The sequence below is a fragment of the Lepidochelys kempii genome, chromosome 1 (assembly GCF_965140265.1).
Source record: "Lepidochelys kempii isolate rLepKem1 chromosome 1, rLepKem1.hap2, whole genome shotgun sequence".
In the NCBI taxonomy this organism is placed as follows: domain Eukaryota; kingdom Metazoa; phylum Chordata; order Testudines; family Cheloniidae; genus Lepidochelys; species Lepidochelys kempii.
Genome location: NC_133256.1, coordinates 231,887,675 through 231,909,221, shown reverse-complemented (window position 1 = coordinate 231,909,221; position 21,547 = coordinate 231,887,675). Strand labels below are relative to the sequence as shown.

Below are 21,547 nucleotides of genomic sequence, written 5' to 3'. Positions count from 1 at the left end.
CTGAAACAGAAATTTAAGTCATCTAAATGTTTTGTGGACGCTCTTCTGGTGAGTGAGTCTGATGAACAGCTTTCAAGTAAACAAGTTTTCTATAATTATTCTTTAATTCTTTGGTCTGAAACAGGCAAAACGATAGTCTCAGAATATTGTCCAAAGGTGATTGTAGTTTAGAGGTAGTTACTTTTGTGGCCCAGTTGGTGAAGGAGTTTGTCCCTTGGTGGTTAGATAATGAGGCACATTATTCAGCCAGCAATGAGTATCCTCCTTCCAAAGACATTCAAAGAAGGTGCTTCTCAGCTGCAGAGTGCATAGTATTTAATATTTCCAAAATTATCACACCGCTGCACATGAGCCTTGCTGCACAGCTACACCAAGAGTTTGGGTCACATAGTTTATTTGACATACTATGCCTTCATGAATTCTGCATCAATTATGAGTTGAGGTGGTTCATCACTAGTGCTGCAAAAAAATGAAGTAGAAAGACTCCAGGGAGGTATATTCATTCCAAATAGAATTGTGTCAATTCACGCTGGTGGAAATCTCGTCCATGAAGGGGATGATCATATAGACATAAAGGTAGAGACCATTGATGGAAAGAATACCGTCTATTCGATGGCTAGAGTGGTATTTCAGAAACAGTCTGCAGTTAGTCCAGCCTCACAAGAAATATTACTGAAGCATGGGAAAGAAATGTCTGAAGAGGCCGAGTCCTTACAACATATCGTTAAAGAGACTGATGATACTGTAACTCAGCATATGCTAACACTATTGGAGGAATTTCAGCCCTGGGTGCATCCCCAGTTTCCTACATTCAAGTTCGGGGATCAGTTTCTCTCATTTTCCTGAAACTTCATACACACACACACATTGAGGAATTTGATCCTTAATGTAAGTAAAAATTGTCTTTATTTTACAACATATCAGAACTATTTTAAAATACACTGACAGCTGTCCTAAGGGAGCAGCAAAATAGTTTGCCTTGATAAAAGTGCTTTGCCTCTAAAGATCAAAGACTATTGTATGAAAAACGTAGAGAAGTTAATTAAGATAGTGTGGTTGCCTGTTAGAGACTGTCCTTAATTCAGGTCTCCCAATGCTAGTAGCTTGATACATTGTATCATCCAAAAATACCTTTATGGTCACTATGATGCCAGTGGCACAGCACAAGAGACTGGCAATCTCTGTTTCTAGGATAGTGGTTTGAATCCAGCAGACCTCTGCACTGACCACAAAACACTATCATCTAGTTCCCATACAGTGGCCTATGTGAGATGGAGATGGTGGATTCAGTTTTCTAGTGGCTGGCAGTTTGAGGGAGGTAAATAACTAAGAGAGTCTCAGGTTGCTAGTAAAAGTCCATGTACAGCTGGTATGCTTTGGCTGGCTAGTGTAGCTATTCTCAGGAGGAAGACAAATCTGTGGGGTAAAAAAGGAATATGCCTCCCAGGTATCAAATAGGCTAGCATTTCAACAGAATTAACTCCACTGGAAAGGGGCAAAAACATGGGTGTGAGGGGTGAGAGGGATGACCAGGCTAATCCACATGAAATCCAGTCTCTGTTTGTCCTATACTCTGCCATTCTTCAGGCTAGCTCAATCTGACCCTGGAGCACAATACAACTATCCAAGGCTGACAATTTAGTTGTATGCAGCTAGATAAATCAGCCGCAAGGGCGTGCTAAAGAGCGCTGCAGAACGAGGAGCGGGATGGGAGGTGTGATGCTGGGGTTTTCCCATTTTGCAATACTCTGGTGGCTGGGATGGATGGGCCCTTTTTTGTATTAAGAATGGCCTCGGCTGATATTTTAAAGGGGTTTCGGGATTGAGGGTGTAATGGGGGAACGTGATGTCCCAGTATAAACAATGAGTAGAAATGGTCGCAGCAAAGGCTCTGCGCCATGCGGTGCATGTCTGTGTCCGGCTGGATCCCAGCTGCTTGCACATCTGGGTGCCGTATATAAGAGGAGGAGGGTGTGTGTGAGAGAGCGAGCCTGGATCCAGGATCCTGCCGGTGTGGCGTCATTTACTGCCGGGGGCGGTGGGGGGCACGTACCGGAGCCATGTCCCTGTGTGCCCGTGACACCCCGAGTTTAGCAGGGTGGTTGATGGGGAGGGGGGCGGGAATCCTGTCCTGGGCATGGTGTTAAGGCGGTGTGAGTGGCATCCTGCCGCCGGGTTATTTAGGATGGGGCCGGGGTAGGCTTGGGTGGGACTCGCCTGTCCGGGTGAGAGCGAGATCCTGGGTTTGTTTGGGTGTGCTGGGGAGTGTGTGTGTGTGTGTGTGGGGAGTTATGTAATGTGAACGCGTGCGGGGGACGGGGGGGACGACCTGCCGAGGCGATTCAGGGTGGGAGCCCCTGGGGAACAGCGGTGTGGGGGGAAGGGAGGCTGCAGGGTGGATGGGGTGGGGGTGGGGGAGAGGGGGTAGGCGGGGGGGGGGGGCGCGATCTCCGCAGGGCTCGTGGCTCGGCGCGCGGGGACTCCTCGGCGAGGCGCGTTGAAGAAAGGAGGCTGCTTTGTGCGAGTGACTGATGCAGTGTCACAGCAGCGGGGGGGCGGGAGTGGGCGGGGACTTTGGGGGGGGGTCTCCTGCCATTGCCCGGCTCAGCCTGATTCGCCCCCCCCTTTTTTTTTTTTTTAACTGAAGTCGAGCAAAAAAAGCTAAATCTGCTGCCAGCTCCAGCCCGGGAGGCGCTGATCTGAACGGGTCCAAGGAGATCATTTTTTCCTGCGAGGGGGAAAAAAAAAGCCCTGATTTCCGGTCACCCTGCTGTCGTGTCCCCCCCCCCCAAGATTTCAGAGGTGCGGGCGAAGGTTGCCGGCAGCTCCTGGGGGGAGGGGCACAGCTCTTTGTTCCCGTCGGATTTGGGGAGCAAAGGAGGGAAGAGTGGAAATGTACCAGGACGCGCCGCAGTGACAGCTCCCCGGGTGCTGAGTGCCTGGCAGGGGGAAGGGGAGCAGGGGACCAAATGACTGTGAGGAAGGGCGCAAGCGGCTGAGACCTGCCGCTCCCGGGACTGAGCTGCGAGCCGCGGGGCTGGATGGCGTCCGCCGCCGGCCTCCGGGATGGCCCCCGTCCCTAGAGCCCCGGGGCGGCCGGCGGGGAGCCCCCGCGGGAGCGGGCTCGCCATCGCGGCGGCTCTGGGTCTGGTGCATGGCCGGGGGCTTTGGCGCGCCGGCGGCCGCTCGCCGGGACGGATGAGTGACTGCAGCCCGGCCCGGAGGAAGGTCTGCCGGTGGGGGAGGAGGAGGATGGCGGCCGCGGGGCCGGTGTGTAAGTGTCCCCGGACCCGGCTGCCCGTAGGGGGGGCCAGCGCCTTGTGTGTCTTTGTCCTTTGCTGGCTCTACATCTTCCCCGTGTACCGGCTGCCCGACGAGAAGGAGGTCGTGCAGGGGGTGCTGCTGCAGCAGGGCAAGGCGTGGAGGAGCAACCAGACCGCAGTCACCGGCTTCAGGTACCAGCCTCCCTGCCCCATGCCCAGGGGCAGCCAGGGACAGGCGGAGCGGAGCGCAGTGGGCCCCGTGTACAGCCCCCCTCCCTCGAAAGAACCCAACTTTGTTTGCCACACTCAAATATTTATCTTTATTTAGCCCCCTCCCCCCAGAGTTCAGATACAAACACTTGGCGTCTTTAACTAGTGGGGGGCTGGCTAGACCCTTCTGCTGTGAAAAGTTTTTTTTGAAGGGGTGGGGGTAGTGGTTTGATATTTTTGGGATCCTGTGTGGGGAGTGGGGGAGGGCTAAAGGAAGACCCATGTTTCTTTCTTTTCTTCTCCAAATAAAACCAACACCGAGGTCTCTCCCGGGAAAGCAACGGGCGCTCTCACTTCTCTGGCTGTTGCGGGCTTGGCTGTACCCCGGGATCATGCCACGCTGCAGTGATGCCTTTTGGCCCCTAACAAAGAAAAAGCCCTTCGTGCTCCCCTGGCTTGTTGATTTTTCAATGTGTGCCTGAGACACCCGAGTGTGTTTCCAGGGATTGGGAGGGAAGATGTGTAAGCAACTCCCCCAACATTGGAATCAAAGCTGCAAGGAGACCCTTGCTGAGCACTTTATTATGCAAAACATGTGGCGAGTCTGGTGGGTTATTTTTGTACATGTCTGTGCATCTCCAGAGCCCCGCTCATCAAAGTGTAAATTTCACCTTCTCCAGCTGCAAAGGGAAAGGTGAATGCTGCAGTTAGGACTCATTGAAGGACCAGGCTCCTGCTACTCAAGGGATTTTCCAATGAGTCTGGTTTGAAACTAGGTACAATGTGGGTCTGCGGTGCCTTGAAAACCACTCCCATCTATTGGCTAATCATATGATCTTTGGGAATATATAGCCTGACTTCTTTTTTTTTCTCTTGCTTCCAACCCCCTCCTGGGGTGCTGAAACAATTTGTATAGTGGGGATGCTGAGAGCTATTTAACCAAACTGTAAACTCTGTATATGATGGAAACCACTTCAAGCCAGAGAGTGCAGCAGCACCCCCAGCATCACTAGTTCCAGCACCTTTGTCCCCCATCATCTGGCTTTCTTCCTCTCCTCTTGGTAGCAAATGGAAGATGAGGGAGTATTTCCCTCCAGAAGGCCCTCTATCTGTAGTGAGTGCCAGAATAAATCGTGTCTGAATGTCAAGGAACTCTTTTTCAGAACACTGAATTGTTTTCTATGACATGATCCTTGCAGTGCTTCATTTGTAATGAAAGAGATGCCAGGGATCAAGCAATTAGGTGCAGGGGCTTACGTAATTTTTTTTACTTTCATAACTGATGTGGCAAGCTCAGAGAAACTGGGGCTATGAACTGCCAACCCTACAGTTGCCAGGGCTCAGCCCTGTCAAGCCCTGTCACAAATTAAGCACTGCATCCTTGAATGATTTTTAGATGTAATTCAACTTTCTGAAATCTTATACTGGGGCCAGCCTAGGATGCAATTACTTTAGGTCCTGTCTGCCACAATAACAAAAACTTTACCGATCATTCAATTCCTTAAAATCAGATTCTTATCCTCTGAGGCTTTCAGGGAATATAACCAATCTTGGGTAATATAAGGGGGTATTTGCTAATATCAGTTCACTGGCCAGGCATGACAGAAGCTACTTCTTTAATGCAGAGCTAGCAATAACAGCCAAGCAGCTGCAGAGGACTTTGTTCCATACTATTGAGAAGAGAATAAATTCGAAAATGCTTCAGTCTGCAACAAACAAGGCTGATCTTTCCAGATACAGGTTCCTCTTCATCCCATCTATGCACAGGCTCCCAGTTCCTTGTTTGGGTGACTATTTTTTGGGGGGTGCCTGGATAGGTGATGTGGGAAATAATTTGCTATATGACTTTTCAGTTTTATAAACCAACAGCTGGTTTGATGACTGCACTGGTGCTACAACTTTCAAATTTAACCTTACTTTTTAGCCATTTCCCTCAGACTGTTTATAAACACCAGCTTTTGGTGCCTCCTCCACTTACTTCATTTACACTTGCATTTTCCCACAAACCCCTAAGCATAACTGATTATTGCAAAGTTGTTTCTTTGAAAGGAAGAAACTTGCCAAATAAAAAAAGTTGTTGCTTCTGGAGACAAGAAGCTAATGGGGACGCTTGCGTTGGAAATTATAAATGGAAAATATACCAAAATAGTCAAGTGACTTTAAACTTTCCCTGTGTGCATTTGCTCCTGTTAATTTTGGTGGCAGGATATCGTGTTAAACCCATGACAGTTAATTTTTGTCTATATTGTAAAAGTATTAACTAAAAGAAGGAGGCTTTTGCTTTACATGGAAACTCAAGAATCATTCAGTTTTATATTTAGGGGAAGGTGTGCTTAGAGCCCCTCATTTCAATTCTTACTGGAAACCAATTGAGGTTATGAATAAACATCTCCTTTGCTCTTGACTGGGGGTAACAGGAAATGAGGCAGATTGAGTAATTAATTGATGCCACAGATGTCTTCTGGGACTATCTGGGAATTGAACCTAGATCTCATAAGTCCTTGTCCAATGCCTTAGCCACAAAACTACCCTCCGTGCACCATGTTCCCAAAGCACTTGATGCATGATCTGGCTCTTTCCTCAGCACAACCTCCTCCTTGTGCAAATAGTCTGTACTCCATGCACACTAGTGGAACTACTTCCATCAGGACTACTTGCCTGTGTGAGGTTTTGCGGAATCAGTTCCCAAGTGAGAATTTACCTCTTATAAATACAGAAGTATCACTCTTGTGAGGCTCAGTATTTTAGTTCCCTATCTGTGTTGTCCCATTGGCTTTCAATGGGACTACATGCATAAGTAAGGACAGCTCATGCCAGTAGTAATAGTTGCAGGGTCAAGCCTTTGATCTGGTACATTGAGATGACTACGTATTTTAGGCACATATTTTAGGCTTTATTCTGCAAACCTCACCTAGGTGAGTAATCCTTACTGCACATCAGCAGTACTGTGCATCTGAATAAAGATTGCTGATGTACTTAAAGCTTTGCAGGATAGGCCCTTCATTAGTAAGGTATAATTTTAGTTTACTGAGATTGGGTATGATCTGGCATTCCTTATTTAGATACGCCTTCTTTTGAAGTCAGTGGGAGTTTGATCTTGTTAAAAGAAAAGGAGTACTTGTGGCACCTTAGAGACTAACCAATTTATTTGAGCATAAGCTTTCGTGAGCTACAGCTCCCTTCATCAGATGCATACCGTGGAAACTGCAGCAGACTTTATATACACACACTCTTGTATATAAAGTCTGCTGCAGTTTCCACGGTATGCATTCGATGAAGTGAGCTGTAGCTCATGAAAGCTCATGCTCAAATAAATTGGTTAGTCTCTAAGGTGCCACAAGTACTCCTTTTCTTTTTGATCTTGTTAAAGAAGAGCAGAATAGCTGCCTAGCATTACCATCATTCTTGCATTCTTGCAGTTTAAAGACATTCGTAACTGAGAATAGCCAAAGTGACTGCCATGGAACAATCTCTGTTGATCTCTGACAAACCATGAGTAACTTTCAGTCAGTCAAGTGGAAAACTGCTTACTCTTGTACTTCTCAGATTATATGGTGGCAAAAATATTATTTATAGGTATGAGACAAAGTCATTACAAGTCACTAATTAATAATGACTCGTCTTTTTCCTGTGGGGTTTAATATTACATCCCACTTGTTTTGTGGCTTCTTCAGTTTTTTAAGGGCTCAGTCCCGCAGTCCTTATTTAGGCAAAACTCCTGCTAACTGTGGTACTCCAAACTGCTTCCTTTGTTATTACTTAGGTAAACAAAATAAAAGAATACGTTTTCCTTTCTCTTTTTTGTATGATTATTTCACTTAAAGTTATTGCAAATAATGAAAAGATCTATTCCCACATTTGATCTGCTCCTGAGGACAAAACTATTACTAATACTCAGCATCACTAAGCATCCAAATAGCCAAAGTGCTATGTATAGTTATAGGCAGGGCTGGTAGCACCACCTATTGTTAAGGATGCTAGATGTTCTGCTTCATTCAGTGCACAGGGTGTAGCTATTTGGGGGATGAATCAAGGTTGTGAAGTGAAGAAGGCTGTTGCCTGTAGGAACCCTTTCATTTGTGGCAGAAGTTAGAAGGTTTATAGTGAATGAGGCAGGGGACAGCAGAAAGAGAAAGGATGGTCTCAAGATTAAGGCAGCTGAATGACACTCTGGAGAGCTGGAATTATTTCTTGCCTCTTCTGTGATGCTGGGCAAGTCACTTAAACCAAACTTTTCACATGTGGTTATTAATTGCATGTTCATCATTTTCTGGGTGCCTGACATGATACTTCAGGGTCTGATTTGCAGAAGTGCTGAGCACACAAAGTTGTAGCTGAAGTCAATCAGAGCTTTTCATTGAATGTATAAAGTACTCTGAAAAATCAGGTCCTAGGCATGTCAGATTGGGCATCCAAAGTAGTGGAAACTTTTGACCTTGCCTCAGTCCTGGTCTACACTATGAATTTACTTTGGTATAGCTTCATCTGTCAGGGGTGTGAAAAATACCTAACCCCCGGTATAAACAGCACTAGGTTGATGGAGGAATTCTTTATGTAACGAGGCGGTGTGGTCCCCCGCCGCCCTGGAGAGGGACGAGCCCCTCCGGACACCAGAGTGGGTGGGACCAGAGAGCTCTGAGCCCACCTCCCAGAAGGTCAGGCTCAGGACAGGAAGTAGAAAAGCATGGCCCCAGAGCTGACTTGGGGTGCAGCCGCTGGAGAGGCCAGATGCCTCCGGCTTAGCTTCCGGCTGGGAGACCTTGGTGACCAGCAGCGGATCTGAAGACTGGCCCACCCAACCAATGCCCGACACTGACCAGAGCCTGGAGGAGCTGCCAAGCCTACCCCTCGCCAGTTACCCTGAGGGCCCCCTGGTGCTTGACCCCCCCCGAGGACACCGTCCGGACCCAGGTACCTCTAGAGGGGGAGTTAGGAAGTGGCCCGGGGCAGCTGACCCTAGTCTGGCTGCAGCACTGCCAGAGCCCATGTCAGTGTGTTGCGGCCAGGATCCCCCCAGACACAGCAGCGGGTCTTCGGTTGCTGCTAGGGCCCCAGGCTGGGATGCAGTGGAGTGGGAGAGCCTGCATCCCCCCTACCACCCAACTTGTGGGTGGCAGTCTCCTCCCTCTCCCAGGCCCTTTGGAGCCAAGAGCCTGAGCTTGTTGTTAACCAGTCTTAGCTCAGCCCCTGCCTGAGGGCTTGAGCCACTGACTCCTTGCGGCCCCGCCCTGACCCAGGGCCTGGGCCCGTTACTTATAAACTGCTGCTCAGCCCCTGCCTAAGGGCCTGAGCCTTTGCCTCACTGTTGCCCGCCCTGAGCTAGGGCCTGGGCTTCGTAATTGTAGAACTGTTGCTCAGTCCTGTCTGAGGGCCCAAGCCACCAGCCCACTGGCACTGACTGCCCACGATTGGGCACGACTAACTGTTTTGTGGTACCTCCCCGGTCACCCCAGTGAGAGACTCCCGTGACTGGACTGATTCCACGCCAGCACTGGTGAGAACATAACGAGGCAGTGTGGTCCCCTGCTGCCCTGGAGCGGGACGAGCCCGGCTAAGCCCCTCTACACTTCAGTTGACAGCTTGGGGAGGTGGATTACTTACACTGATGGGAGTGATTCTCCCATTGGCACAGGTAGTTCTACACTGTAGCATTTTAAGTGTAGACATACTCAAAGTTCCCTATTTTGCAGATGGGGAATAATACCTTCCCTTCCTCACCTCCCAGGCGAGTTAAGGTAAATTCAATATTTGTGACTCACTTGGATACTATAGTGATGAGCGCCACAGGAGAGCCCATGTGGAGATTAATAATTTTATCTTCAGAGCAGGGTTTGAATAGTGTGCAGCCAATAAACGCTGTGGACACACATTGAATGAGGATAAAACAAAATATAGAACAGCTGGTAATTCAGTTAGCACCATCCATACTGTGCAATGAATGAGGCAGGGATCCTGGGGGAAAAATAGTATGTGATCATGTCATTAAAGACTATAACTTGCAGTAAGTCATTCTACATTCCATTTTTTTTTATTAAACATAGTATTTAAAGCAATGTTCTCCTTTTAATGTGCTATACAAATGTTAACATCAAATCAGTGAAGATTCTCTTTAGCCCCATCTGCCACTATTTGTCCTTGAGGCTTGGTCTACACTACTAACTTATATCAGTATAACTACATTGCGCAGGGGTGAGGAAAACATACACCCCTGAGTGACTCAGTTATACTGACCTAACTCCCAGTGTAGACAGTGCTATGTCGATGGGAGGGCTTCTCCCATCAACATAACTACCGCCTCTCCAGGAGGTGGATTACCTACACTGACAGAAGAAGCACTCTTGTTGGTGTAAGTAGTGTCTTCATTGAAGCACTACAGTGGCTCAGTCTTCCTTTTACCTCTGCAGCCATCTGTCACAGAAAGCTGACGCTGACGATGTGCCGGCGCAGCCAGTCTCAACAAGCCAGATCTGCCCCTTTCACTGGGAAATGTCTGCCCCAACTGTGACAAGATCTGTGCATCGGTCTCATTAGCCACCTGCAGATCCAGCAGCGATAACTGGCTATCACCCTCAAACGATGAGGAATCGCCCACTTTAGCGGCACAGCTGCATCAGCGCAGTGTTTTAAGTGTCGACAAGCCCTTAGATGCATTCAATGCTAGTTGCATAACTGTTACTTCTCTGAAGGTGTGTTTCAAGGTAAATGTGAGGTTAAATTGCATATTGCTCAAGTTGATTAGTAAAGTTTAACCAATGATTAAATTATTTTACAGGGCAACTAAGTGTGCTTTTTTTTTGTGACCAGAGTGAATAAAATGTATTTGAACCTATTTACAGCTGGAAAATACTAGACTAGGACAGCACTGCTTCAGGGTCTGGTGACAATTCTCTAAATACGTCAAAAATATTCATATTTTGCATATTCATTTTGCATTTTCAAATGGAAAGATCCTGTTCATTTTACTCATCAAATGGGACTATTCGAGTGTGAATCCTGTACAATATTTTCTGTTAATATTCACATTTTAAATTAATTGGGTCTGATTGATAGTCACAGAAAGTAAATACAAAAGGGGCATGAAAACATAGTCCATAATAGTATCTTGATTAGTATATCAGATACGTCTACTATCATGAACAGTATCCTTCCTCAACAGAGGAGTGGGGGCTCAGTGATGTGATAGGTCATCTGCATTTGGTGGTAATATTTTTATATTGTATTAGGTGTATATGAGGTAAAGAGAAAAGACAGACGAAGCGGGTGAGAAGGGAAAATGAACCACAGAGAGATTTACTGGCTAATGCAAGGTCACACAGGAAGCCTGCAACAGGGCCAGGAACTGAAACCAGAACTTCCCAGCTCCAGCCTACAGCTGTAACCATCCTTCCTGTCTGTTCCCTTAGTAGTATTTCCTTTGATTCTATATGTTCCTGTACATGGCTGACATACAATAATGAACTTTTATTCTAAAATCTACTTTTACAGTTTTGCAATGTCACTTTTCTTTAGATTTGTGAAATATTTATTGCGTTGACAACTGTGCTGTCTTCGTTCATGCCAGAATTTGATGCTTAATGTCCTCTATATGTTTTATTGGGGGGGTGTGTTTCTTTTTTTCTGCATGGAGACTGGATGAAGCCAGGACTCAGTAATCTGCAAAGCAATAATTTGCCATTGATTTCTATAGTGTTAATTTGAATCCAACTCTGTTCGGCAGAGACTGAAAGTTGTTATCATCTGATAGCTGTTCAGTGGTGAACACGAAAAGAGTTAGTGATTTCAGTCTAGTTTCTCTTGGATATATGATCACACCAAAAGGGCCAGGGATTATGAATTATCCTTTTGCTTTTAGAATTTATTCCAATACATTAAGGCTTAATCATGTGGGGAAGTTGTTTGTACTGCTGTAATCTGTGCTGTACTGATTTCTCAAGCACTAAAAATACTTAATTTTAAATCTTTCTGTGTATCTGTTTCTACCTCTCTCTGTGTGGTACATACAGATCCTAGGGTATAAAGACAATACTTAAGTTTTTACATAAGATGCATAAGCTAAAATAGTCAAATGTGGGGACATAAAATTAAATTCACATTAAGGCCCATCTGGAAATCATGATGCTATTACTGAACTGCTAAATCACCCGCATCTTCCAGTGAGGTCAATAGGAGCTACAAGTGCACAGCACCTCTGGAAATTAGGCCACTCTTACTGATGTGCCTAAATTTGGGGTTAGGTTCCTAACTTTAAGCACTCAAGTTTGAGAAATTTAGCCTAAGAACTCATATGCTGAAAAATGGAGGCAAAACCTACACAAACAGCTACACATAGTAAGATCTGAAATGTAAACAAGCCAGCCTTGGCCTCTAGATCCAGTTAGATTTCTGGTCTTCAGGTTTAATACCGAAAATACTAATTTTTAAATAGTCTCATTTTTACAAATTGACTAGATTGAAAGTTGCGTGTCTCTTTAACTGTGAATTTCCAGACTTCTAAATGCTTTGTTTTTTCTAAATGTAACCTTAACTCTGTTTCTGGCTTTTGTTGTTTTAAAATAATTACCTTACAGCACTTTTGTACAAATTATTGCTATTACAATTAGATCACAGAGGCACCTGCAAGCCCCTGCTGAGATTAGGGTCCCATTGTGCTAGGCTCTTTTTACAAATGTGTAATAAAAAACATCCTTACCTCAGAGTTTACAGTATATACAGTGACAAGACAGAGAAAGTTTGGGAGGGGGAAAGGAGCTCTTAAGGTACCTAACCTTAATAAAGATTGTTGTTTGGGAATAAATATGGCAGAGGTTTTGAGCTCCAAAATGACCTGTCCTATTAGCTTTGACCAGAAGTATATTTGGGATGAATAAGATGGAAGAGGGGAAATCTAAAGACTCTAACAAGGATGTTTAGAATGATTTTTCCCCAATGTCCCTTTCAGGAACAAAGATGTAAAGGGGATGTGAACTCAGATTCTTCTGTCCAATATTCACTTTAAGGTGACAGGAGATAATAGGCAGCAGAATTTCCACTATAGTTTTTCAAAGTAAAGACAACACAATCAGATTATATTGATTTCTCCCTCCACAACACAGTGCACACCAGCATAGAAGACTGCCTTCTGACCATTGTTTTTATAGATTTTTAAGCAGACTGCAGTGAATTCTCCAACCTTTTCTATGCAGCTGCTCCGAGTTACATAGAGGTTTACTTCCTTATTTGCTTCAAGAATCATTGCATCTCCTGTGTGGCTGCTTTGAATATTTCCCACTTCCTCCTCTTCTCTAGCTTTGCCCATCCTTCAGCTTCCTTAGGCCTCTCTTGTTTGCAATGTTGTTGTTGTAGCTATGTTGGTTCCAAGATATTAGACAGACTAGGTTGGTGAGGAGAATATCTTTAATAGCAATGGTTCTCAACCAGGGGTCCGAGGCACCCTGGGGGGCCGTAAGCAAGTTTCATGGGGGTTGCCAAGCAGGGCCAGTGTTAGACTTGCTGGGGCCCAGGGGAGAAACACCTCTTCTGCCCCTATGCCTGAGGGCATGTTGCCTTCTGCTGGAAAGTAGCTAGCCTTAGCCCTTCCCATACTTGGAAGAACACTGCTTTCCTGTATTACAGAGTCACAGGAATCCTCACCCACCTCAGTGGTTTCTGAGATCCCCTGCCCCTTGTCTGGGCTCTCCTCTGGGCCATATTTCTCTCTACTCCCTAAAGCCGGGTCTATCTGGTTCAGCTGCAACGTGCTGGCAGCTAACAACCAGGACAGTTTTCTCCCTGGCAGGCATTACACACTTCCCTCCCTTACTGACATGGTGTTGCCCCCAGTTGCAGTGCAGGAGTTGGTCTCAACCACCCTCCCACCTGGAAGCATGTGGCTTTTCCCTGCTGCGGAAGAATCAAGGAGACTCTCTCCCATTCTCTCAGCAGTTCTTGAGACCTTACCCTCTCCCTTGTGGGTCCCAGATAAAACTCCCTCCTGCTGCAGGCAAATACTTTAAACTGAGCTACACGGAAAAAATCATTACCAAGGAGTAGGTTGACTAGGAGGTGTTCTATTACCCCCACAGTCAAAACACTTTCCAAACCTTCCCAAACCACATGGATTTTAGCTAGTGGTATGAGGAATCTGCTTTTGCCCACCCCCACAATCTCTGCCATTTGGCCAGGCAACATACTGGCCTTTGGGACCATACTCTGCTTAACCAGAGAGATCTGGGCCCTTGTATCCCTCTGCCCCAAGTACTCCCTGCCATCAATTTGGACAGCCTTAACATGCTCCATATCTGGTTCTGCGGAGGCTAACCTTACAAAACCAATATGATAGGTTTCAATTGCTTGGGGGGGGTGTTCTGTATCGAGGACAGCAGAACTAACATGAGCTATTGGTTGCCTGCTTCCTCCTAGCACAGGGCATTTATTCCTCAGGCGATCAGTGGAATTACACTGATAGCACCATTTGGGATCTTCTGCTTTTACAGGAGATCTGGGATCAGGGTTAGACGAATGTTTTTGGGAAAGAGAATGTTTAGGCTCCCAACCCCCTTCTCTCTTTCCAGGGGCAAAATGGGATCCTCCCTTCCCACCAGTTTTAAGCCCCTCTTTCTGTGGCCTGCCCTCAACAGATGCCTGATTCTGTTTGAAGGCATCAGCTAAAAAAGCCATCTCATCCACAGACTTTATATCTTTGTCCCACAGACACTGCTTTACATCAACTTTACATATGCTTAGGAAATGCTTCTGAGCAACAAGATCCAACATTCCCTCAAAACTTGCCACCTCCTTACCCCTCAGCCATGTTCCCAACGAATCTTTCATTTTGTTTATATATTCCCTGGCTGGGATGATTTAACTGGGAATTGGTCCTGCTTTGAGCAGGGGGTTGGACTAGATGACCTTCTGGGGTCCCTTCCAACCCTGATATTCTATGATTCTATGATTCTATGATTCTATGATTCCCCATTACTCATACCAATATCCCTCATGGCCCCACAGTATGCCAACATTTTTATGGCTGACTTAGAACAACGCTTCCTCAGCTCTCGTCCCCTAATGCCCCTACCCTACGTGCGCTACATTGATGACATCTTCATCATCTGGACCCATGGAAAAGAAGCCCTTGAGGAATTCCACCATGATTTCAACGATTTCCATCCCACCATCAACCTCAGCCTGGTCCAGTCCACACAAGAGATCCACTTCCTGGACACTACAGTGCTAATAAGTGATGGTCACATAAACACCACCCTATACCGGAAACCTACTGACCGCTATTCCTACCTACATGCCTCCAGCTTTCATCCAGACCACACCACACAATCCATTGTCTACAGCCAAGCTCTATGATACAACCGCATTTGCTCCAACCCCTCAGACAGAGACCAACACCTACAAGATCTCTATCAAGCATTCTTACAACTACAATACCCACCTGCGGAAGTGAAGAAACAGATTGACAGAGCCAGAAGAGTACCCAGAAGTCAACTACTACAGGACAGGCCCAACAAAGAAAATAACAGAATGCCACTAGCCATCACCTTCAGCCCCCAACTAAAACCTCTCCAATGCATCATCAAGGATCTACAACCTATCCTGAAGGATGACCCATCACTCTCACAGACCTTGGGAGACAGGCCAGTCTTTGCTTACAGACAGCCCCCCAACCTGAAGCAAATACTCACCAGCAACCACACACCACACAACAGAACCACTAACCCAGGAACCTATCCTTGCAACAAAGCCCATTGCCAACAGAGCTTGGCTGTAGACTATGGATCATGTGGTGTGGTCAGGGTGAAAGCTGGAGGCATGTAGGTAGGAATAGCGGTCAGTAGGTTTCCGGTATAGGGTGGTGTTTATGTGACCATCGCTTATTAGCACTGTAGTGTCCAGGAAGTGGATCTCTTGTGTGGACTGGACCAGGCTGAGGTTGGTGGTGGGATGGAAATTGTTGAAATCATGGTGGAATTCCTCAAGAGCTTCTTTTCCATGGGTCCAGATGATGAAGATGTCATCAATATAGCACAAGTAGAGTAGGGGCGTTAGGGGACGAGAGCTGAGGAAGCGTTGTTCTAAGTCAGCCATAAAAATGTTGGCATACTGTGGGGCCATGCGGGTACCCATAGCAGTGCCGCTGATCTGAAGGTATACATTGTTCCCAAATGTAAAATAGTTATGGGTAAGGACAAAGTCACAAAGTTCAGCCACCAGGTTAGCCGTGACATTATCGGGGATAGTGTTCTTGACGGCTTGTCGTCCATCTTTGTGTGGAATGTTGGTGTAGAGGGCTTCTACATCCATTGTGGCCAGGATGGTGTTCTCAGGAAGATCACCGATGGATTGTAGTTTCCTCAGGAAGTCAGTGGTGTCTCGAAGGTAGCTGGGAGTGCTGGTAGCGTAGGGCCTCAGGAGGGAGTCTACATAGCCAGACAATCCTGCTGTCATTTACTCCAACCCCTCAGAGAGAGACAAACACCTACAAGATCTCTATCAAGCATTCTTACAACTACAATACCCACCTGCGGAAGTGAAGAAACAGATTGATAGAGCCAGAAGAGTTCCCAGAAGTCACCTACTACAGGACAGGCCTAACAAAGAAAATAACAGAACGCCACTAGCCGTCACCTTCAGCCCCCAACTAAAACCCCTCCAACGCATTATTAAGGATCTACAACCTATCCTGAAGGATGACCCAACACTCTCACAAATCTTGGGAGACAGGCCAGTCCTTGCCTACAGACAGCCCCCCAACCTGAAGCAAATACTCACCAGCAACCACATACCACACAACAGAACCACTAACCCAGGAACCTATCCTTGCAACAAAGCCCGTTGCCAACTGTGCCCACATATCTATTCAGGGGACACCATCACAGGGCCTAATCACATCAGCCACACTATCAGAGGCTCGTTCACCTGCACATCCACCAATGTGATATATGCCATCATGTGCCAGCAATGCCCCTCTGCCATGTACATTGGTCAAACTGGACAGTCTCTACGTAAAAGAATAAATGGACACAAATCAGATGTCAAGAATTATAACATTCATAAACCAGTTGGAGAACACTTCAATCTCTCTGGTCACGTGATTACAGACATGAAAGTTGCGATATTACAACAAAAAACTTCAAATCCAGACTTCAGCGAGAAATTGTTGAATTGGAATTCATTTGCAAATTGGATACAATTAACTTAGGCTTGAATAGAGACTGGGAGTGGCTAAGTCATTGTGCAAGGTAACCTATTTCCCCTTGTTTTTTCCTACCCCCCACCCCCAGACGTTCTTGTTAAACCCTGGATTTGTGCTGGAAATGGCCCACCTTGATTATCATACACATTGTAAGGAGAGTGGTCACTTTAGATAAGCTATTACCAGCAGGAGAGTGAGTTTGTGTGTGTGTTTGGGGTAGGGGGTGAGAAAACCTGGATTTGTGCTTGAAATGGCCCAACTTGATTATCATACACATTGTAAGGAGAGCGATCATTTTAGATAAGCTATTACCAGCAGGAGAGTGGGGTGGGAGGAGGTATTTTTTCATGCTTTGTGTGTATATAAAAAGATCTTCTACACTTTCCACAGTATGCATCCGATGAAGTGAGCTGTAGCTCACGAAAGCTTATGCTCAAATAAATTGGTTAGTCTCTACGGTGCCACAAGGGATCTTATTCCTAGCTCAAATTGTCATATAGAGTTGTGCTGTAGACAAGTTGTGGTAAGAATGTTTACCTCTTCATCTCCCTCTCTCACAGAGTCACCAGTCACCTTCAAAGCCCTGCAGCTACTGCTGACTGCTCAGTGCATCTGTCACTACCATTCCTTAAATGTCAGATTGCCCTTTATCAGACTGTCAAGAAAAAACACAAACTTTTGCTTTAGATAGCAGTTAGATAAAGTCTGTACTTATCAGGACTTTTATGTTCCATGATGCACAGTGAGTTCTAATTTAAAAGCTGTGTAACTTCTCACTTGCACATATTTAAAGGAATGCTAGGAAAGCATATTAGGTGCTTCCCTCATTTTCCTGAAAGAAGTCTCTCTTGCCTATTTTTGCCATGCCCAGCGTGCCCATCATTGTAGTAATTGAGGAACTGCTTTCTAGTCCTTTGCAAGATTAATAAAAACAAACCACAAAATCCTTTTTATCAGTAGAGATATCTCAGGAAAAAATAGAGTGGTGCCTTGGCTAAATTTCAACTCTAGTAATTGCATTTAGACTGATTAAATGGTTCCTGAAGTTTCAGTTAGAAATTATATTCTGCTGCACTCCCAGTCCTAAATTGTTACATAACGTCACTGTGTGCTCTGTGGATAACACCCCTGAACTAGGTGATGGAGTGATCTTTGTATGTCCTTAACCTCACTGACAGAAGTACCTCAAGATTTGAGACCGGAAAGCATTTAAGCAGGTGTTTAAAGTTAAGCATGTGCTTTAAGTATTTTCCTGAAATGGGTGATTTCCTGAACGAGCGACTAAAGATTAAAGTTTATTCCCTATTCAGTGTTTTTAACATGGGAACATCTGCTGGTCAGACTAGGTGATGCTAGAAGTCCATCCAAGAAAGAGGAGGTCATTTCTGAATGAATGTTTGCTTGCTAAGCATTCCTATATTATGATCTGCTGCTACTTCCTAAGTTGCCTTTCAGCCCAGGAACTGGCTGGGGGAGGTTAGTCAGATGAGGAGGCAGAGAAGTACTGGCAAGCAGCTATGGCAAGGGTAAGTAGGGGGCCACTGGCCTTGAGAGCTGGGTGAGATTATGAAATTCAACTTTTGGGAGAAGTAATGGTGGCTTCTTTCAACACCTGTGAGTGGGGGGATTCCATTTTGTGTGGAGGGAGAGAAAGTGGACCTGGGGGCTTGGTTTGGCCCACTGTAAACACCATCCATAAAATTTGAAGAGGCGGCCAGATTCCCTCTGTGAGTTTTATGCCCCCTCCCCCCACCCCAAATCCACGAGGAGTGGAGGTACAGTGGCAGTTAAAGCCCACAAGACCTGCCACTTGGCGTGAGGGCTGGAGCTGGTTGGTAAAGACTCAAAAGTACGTGGGGCTAGGCCTATGAAGGGCAGGAGAGGGTGGCTCAAGTAAGCTGGGAGCTATCAGCATCTTCCCCAGATAGTGGAGCTCCAGCCAGATTGTAAAGCTGCTCACTTCTAGCAGTGGAACAATCCAGCCACCTGCCTTCTCCTGTTGTCTGTTCCACTTCTGGTGCAGCTGCCCCGCAACAGCTCATGGGTGCATGACAAGTATCCCATGAAACGGTAATTTGTCATGTGTAAATCATCACAACATATATGTTGTGTACATAATATGTCCTCATAACAAGTCTTTATTATCATAAAAAGGTGTGATGGCTACATTATACCCAGCAAATTGTAGGATATTTTAATGAAGATATTACAGTATAAGACTGTGAATGTGTGTGTGCTGTGACAGACCCAGACCAGTGGAGTACAGGAGTCTGGTCGAAGGCAAATATACTGGCTACTGGATGAACAGGTTTCTGTTCCCTGAGTGACCAGAGCAGGGGCTGCACTAGAGCAATCAAGAACCTGCTAGAACCAATTAAGACAGGCAAACTAATTAAGACACCTGGAGCCAATTAAGAACATACTAGAATCAATTATGGCAGGCAGACTAATCAGGACACCTGGTTTAAAATGGACCTCCCATCAGGTGTGTGTAAGAAAGAAAGAAAGAAAGAGAGAGAGAAAAGGTGTGCTGCTGGAGGACTGAGGAGTACAAGCATGATCAGGCTTCAGGAGGAAGATCCTGCGGTGAGGGTAAAGAAGGTGTTGGGTGGAGGCCATGGGGAAGTAGCCCATGGAGTTGTAGCTGTCACACAGCTGTTACAAGAGACACTGTAGACAGTTGCAATCCGCAGGGCCCTGGGCTGGAACCCAGAGTAGAGGGTGGGCTCGGGTTCCCCCCATCCTCCTCAACTCCCTATTTGAGACAAGAGAAAGTGACAAGAGAAAGTGTGGGTCCCACCAGAGGGGAAGGTCCCTGGCCTATCCCCCGACCCACTAGGTGGGTCAGTGGAGACTGCGGGGATTGTTCTCCTCCCTTTCCCCAAGCTGGCCAGTGATGAGGTTAGCTGAGTGAATGGCAGGTTTGAGCCATTAGCAAAAGTGGCCAAACTGAGGGCAGCCATGATCTCTGAGGCAAGCAAATCCGCCAATAAGCGCAGGACCCACCAAGGCAGAGGAGGAACTTTGTCACAGTGTGCATGATAAACCATCTCAGTTTTACTCTTAAATGTAGGTTTCACTACCCCCAAACTCTTGTTAACATGCATGAGTTGCTCCTAAGTGGTTTATTCATCCATAAACTGAGTTCTGGTAAACCTGAAATTATTGATTAACTTGACGCAAATATGCCAAATAGTTTTGGCCATTCCCTTCCCCTCCGCACAGGACTTTGGCACCATTTACGACATGGTGGGAGGAGTCATTTAGGTATTTCACAAAAGTTCACCATTTAAAAAATTGTTAGGGGAGAGTAGGGACCAGTGCTACATTTGGCTTTATACATATAAAGTAATAGAATAATTTTAGTCTTACATACATGGCCACATCGTGCAATTGATCTCCAGGTTGATTTCCCCATTGAAATCAGTGGGGAGTTCTATATAAAGCTAGATGATTATTAACAATGATCATTTTTGCAGTGCCATAAATTTACATTCTGCTTTACAGGGAGTGAGACATGTTCCTTGTCCTGAAGAGCTTGTAGTTTAAGAAGATAGATAGCAACGTACGACCCCAGTACATATATTAGCAGCTCTGAATGATAGTTATTTTGCTCTCCATTTCACAAATGGTTTTAGTACAGTTTTTATTGTAGAGAAATACCTGGGCTGTCTGTTAATGGGATGTTGTGCTTTCTAGAAGAATGATGCAAAGTGCTTGTGCTGTGGGTTTGCACAGGCTTTAATTCTTTTGGGTCAGAGATACAATCCCATGCTCTGAGCGTCCCTAAGCTTCTGATTGCCAGGTCCTCGGACTAGATAACAGGGAATGGATCATACCGTTGACCTGTTCTGTTCATTTGCTCTGAAGCACCTGGCATAGGCCACTGTCAGAAGACTGGAAACTGGGCTAGCTGGACCATTGGTCTGACCCAGTATGGCCGTTCTTATATTCTTAATTATCTGTCCTTCCACTGATGTCACAGCCTGGAGACCCTGTTGCTCACTGGTAAATCTGTAACTGTCCTGTTTCTGCTGCTGTTTTTGGGGCATGTTATCTGCTTAAATGGGGGCATGTGCAGGTCTTTTATTTAAAGCACAGGACTTTCAGTGAGGAATAGATTTCATGAGTGGCTGTGTTACATTCTTTGTGCCTCATTTCCTGCCATCTGTAAAATGGAGATGATGATTATATGGGAAATTTATTAATGTTTGTAAAGCACATTAAAATCATTGGTGGAAAAATATTGACTCACCCTCCTCCCCAGAAATCAAATGGATGTATAGTACAATATAGACTTTGCTGGGTTTAGTATTCAAAAGTACCCAAGTCCCATTTTCAAAAGGCTCTAAGTGACTTCAGTGCTTTGGAGAAATTTACCTGTCATCTTTAAACATACAGTAGTTCCTTGTGCCACCATCAACCTCTCTTAAAGACCTGGTGTTCCCACTAGAACAGTTTGGCATTAGCTTTAAAGAGTACTGCTATGAGAAGACCTTTATGTTGAGTCCATGAAATAAGTAAACACCTGTTCCATCTGCCCCTTGGGGCCATCTTTTCCCCATAGCGCCCCCTGGACCCAGAACTGTGCAGGGGAGACTCCCCCGCCACTCCACTTGGGTACTAAGCCCAATGTAATGTCTCCCTCTCCTCCCCTGCCACCCCCAGCAATGTGGCCTTGGGGAAAAACTGGAGGAGCCAGCCGTGAACTGAAGGCAGTAGGAGCAGTCACCAGAGCAGCTAAAGCAGGGACCCAAAGACACTGAAGTTGGAGAATTGTCTAGTTTGAGCAGGATTTTCTTTGCCGTTTGTTGATTGGCTATCCAGCCCCTTCCCTCACAGTCTTTTCACCTCAGCCTCCCACCACACCTGTTCCACTTGTGGCTAGAGG

The 21,547-nt window shown here is 46.0% G+C and overlaps 1 protein-coding gene across 1 annotated transcript in view; it reads left to right on the top strand.

The window, feature by feature from the left end:
• The first annotated feature begins 2,640 nt into the window (after window positions 1-2,640).
• ST8SIA1 (ST8 alpha-N-acetyl-neuraminide alpha-2,8-sialyltransferase 1) overlaps window positions 2,641-21,547 on the top strand; it is a 161,573-nt gene continuing 142,666 nt past the window's right edge. Inside the window, exon 1 of the mRNA XM_073318098.1 lies at window positions 2,641-3,455. Within this exon, the coding sequence (XP_073174199.1) occupies window positions 3,067-3,455 (389 nt within the window). The 5' untranslated portion in view covers window positions 2,641-3,066. The remainder of the gene's footprint in view (window positions 3,456-21,547) is intronic.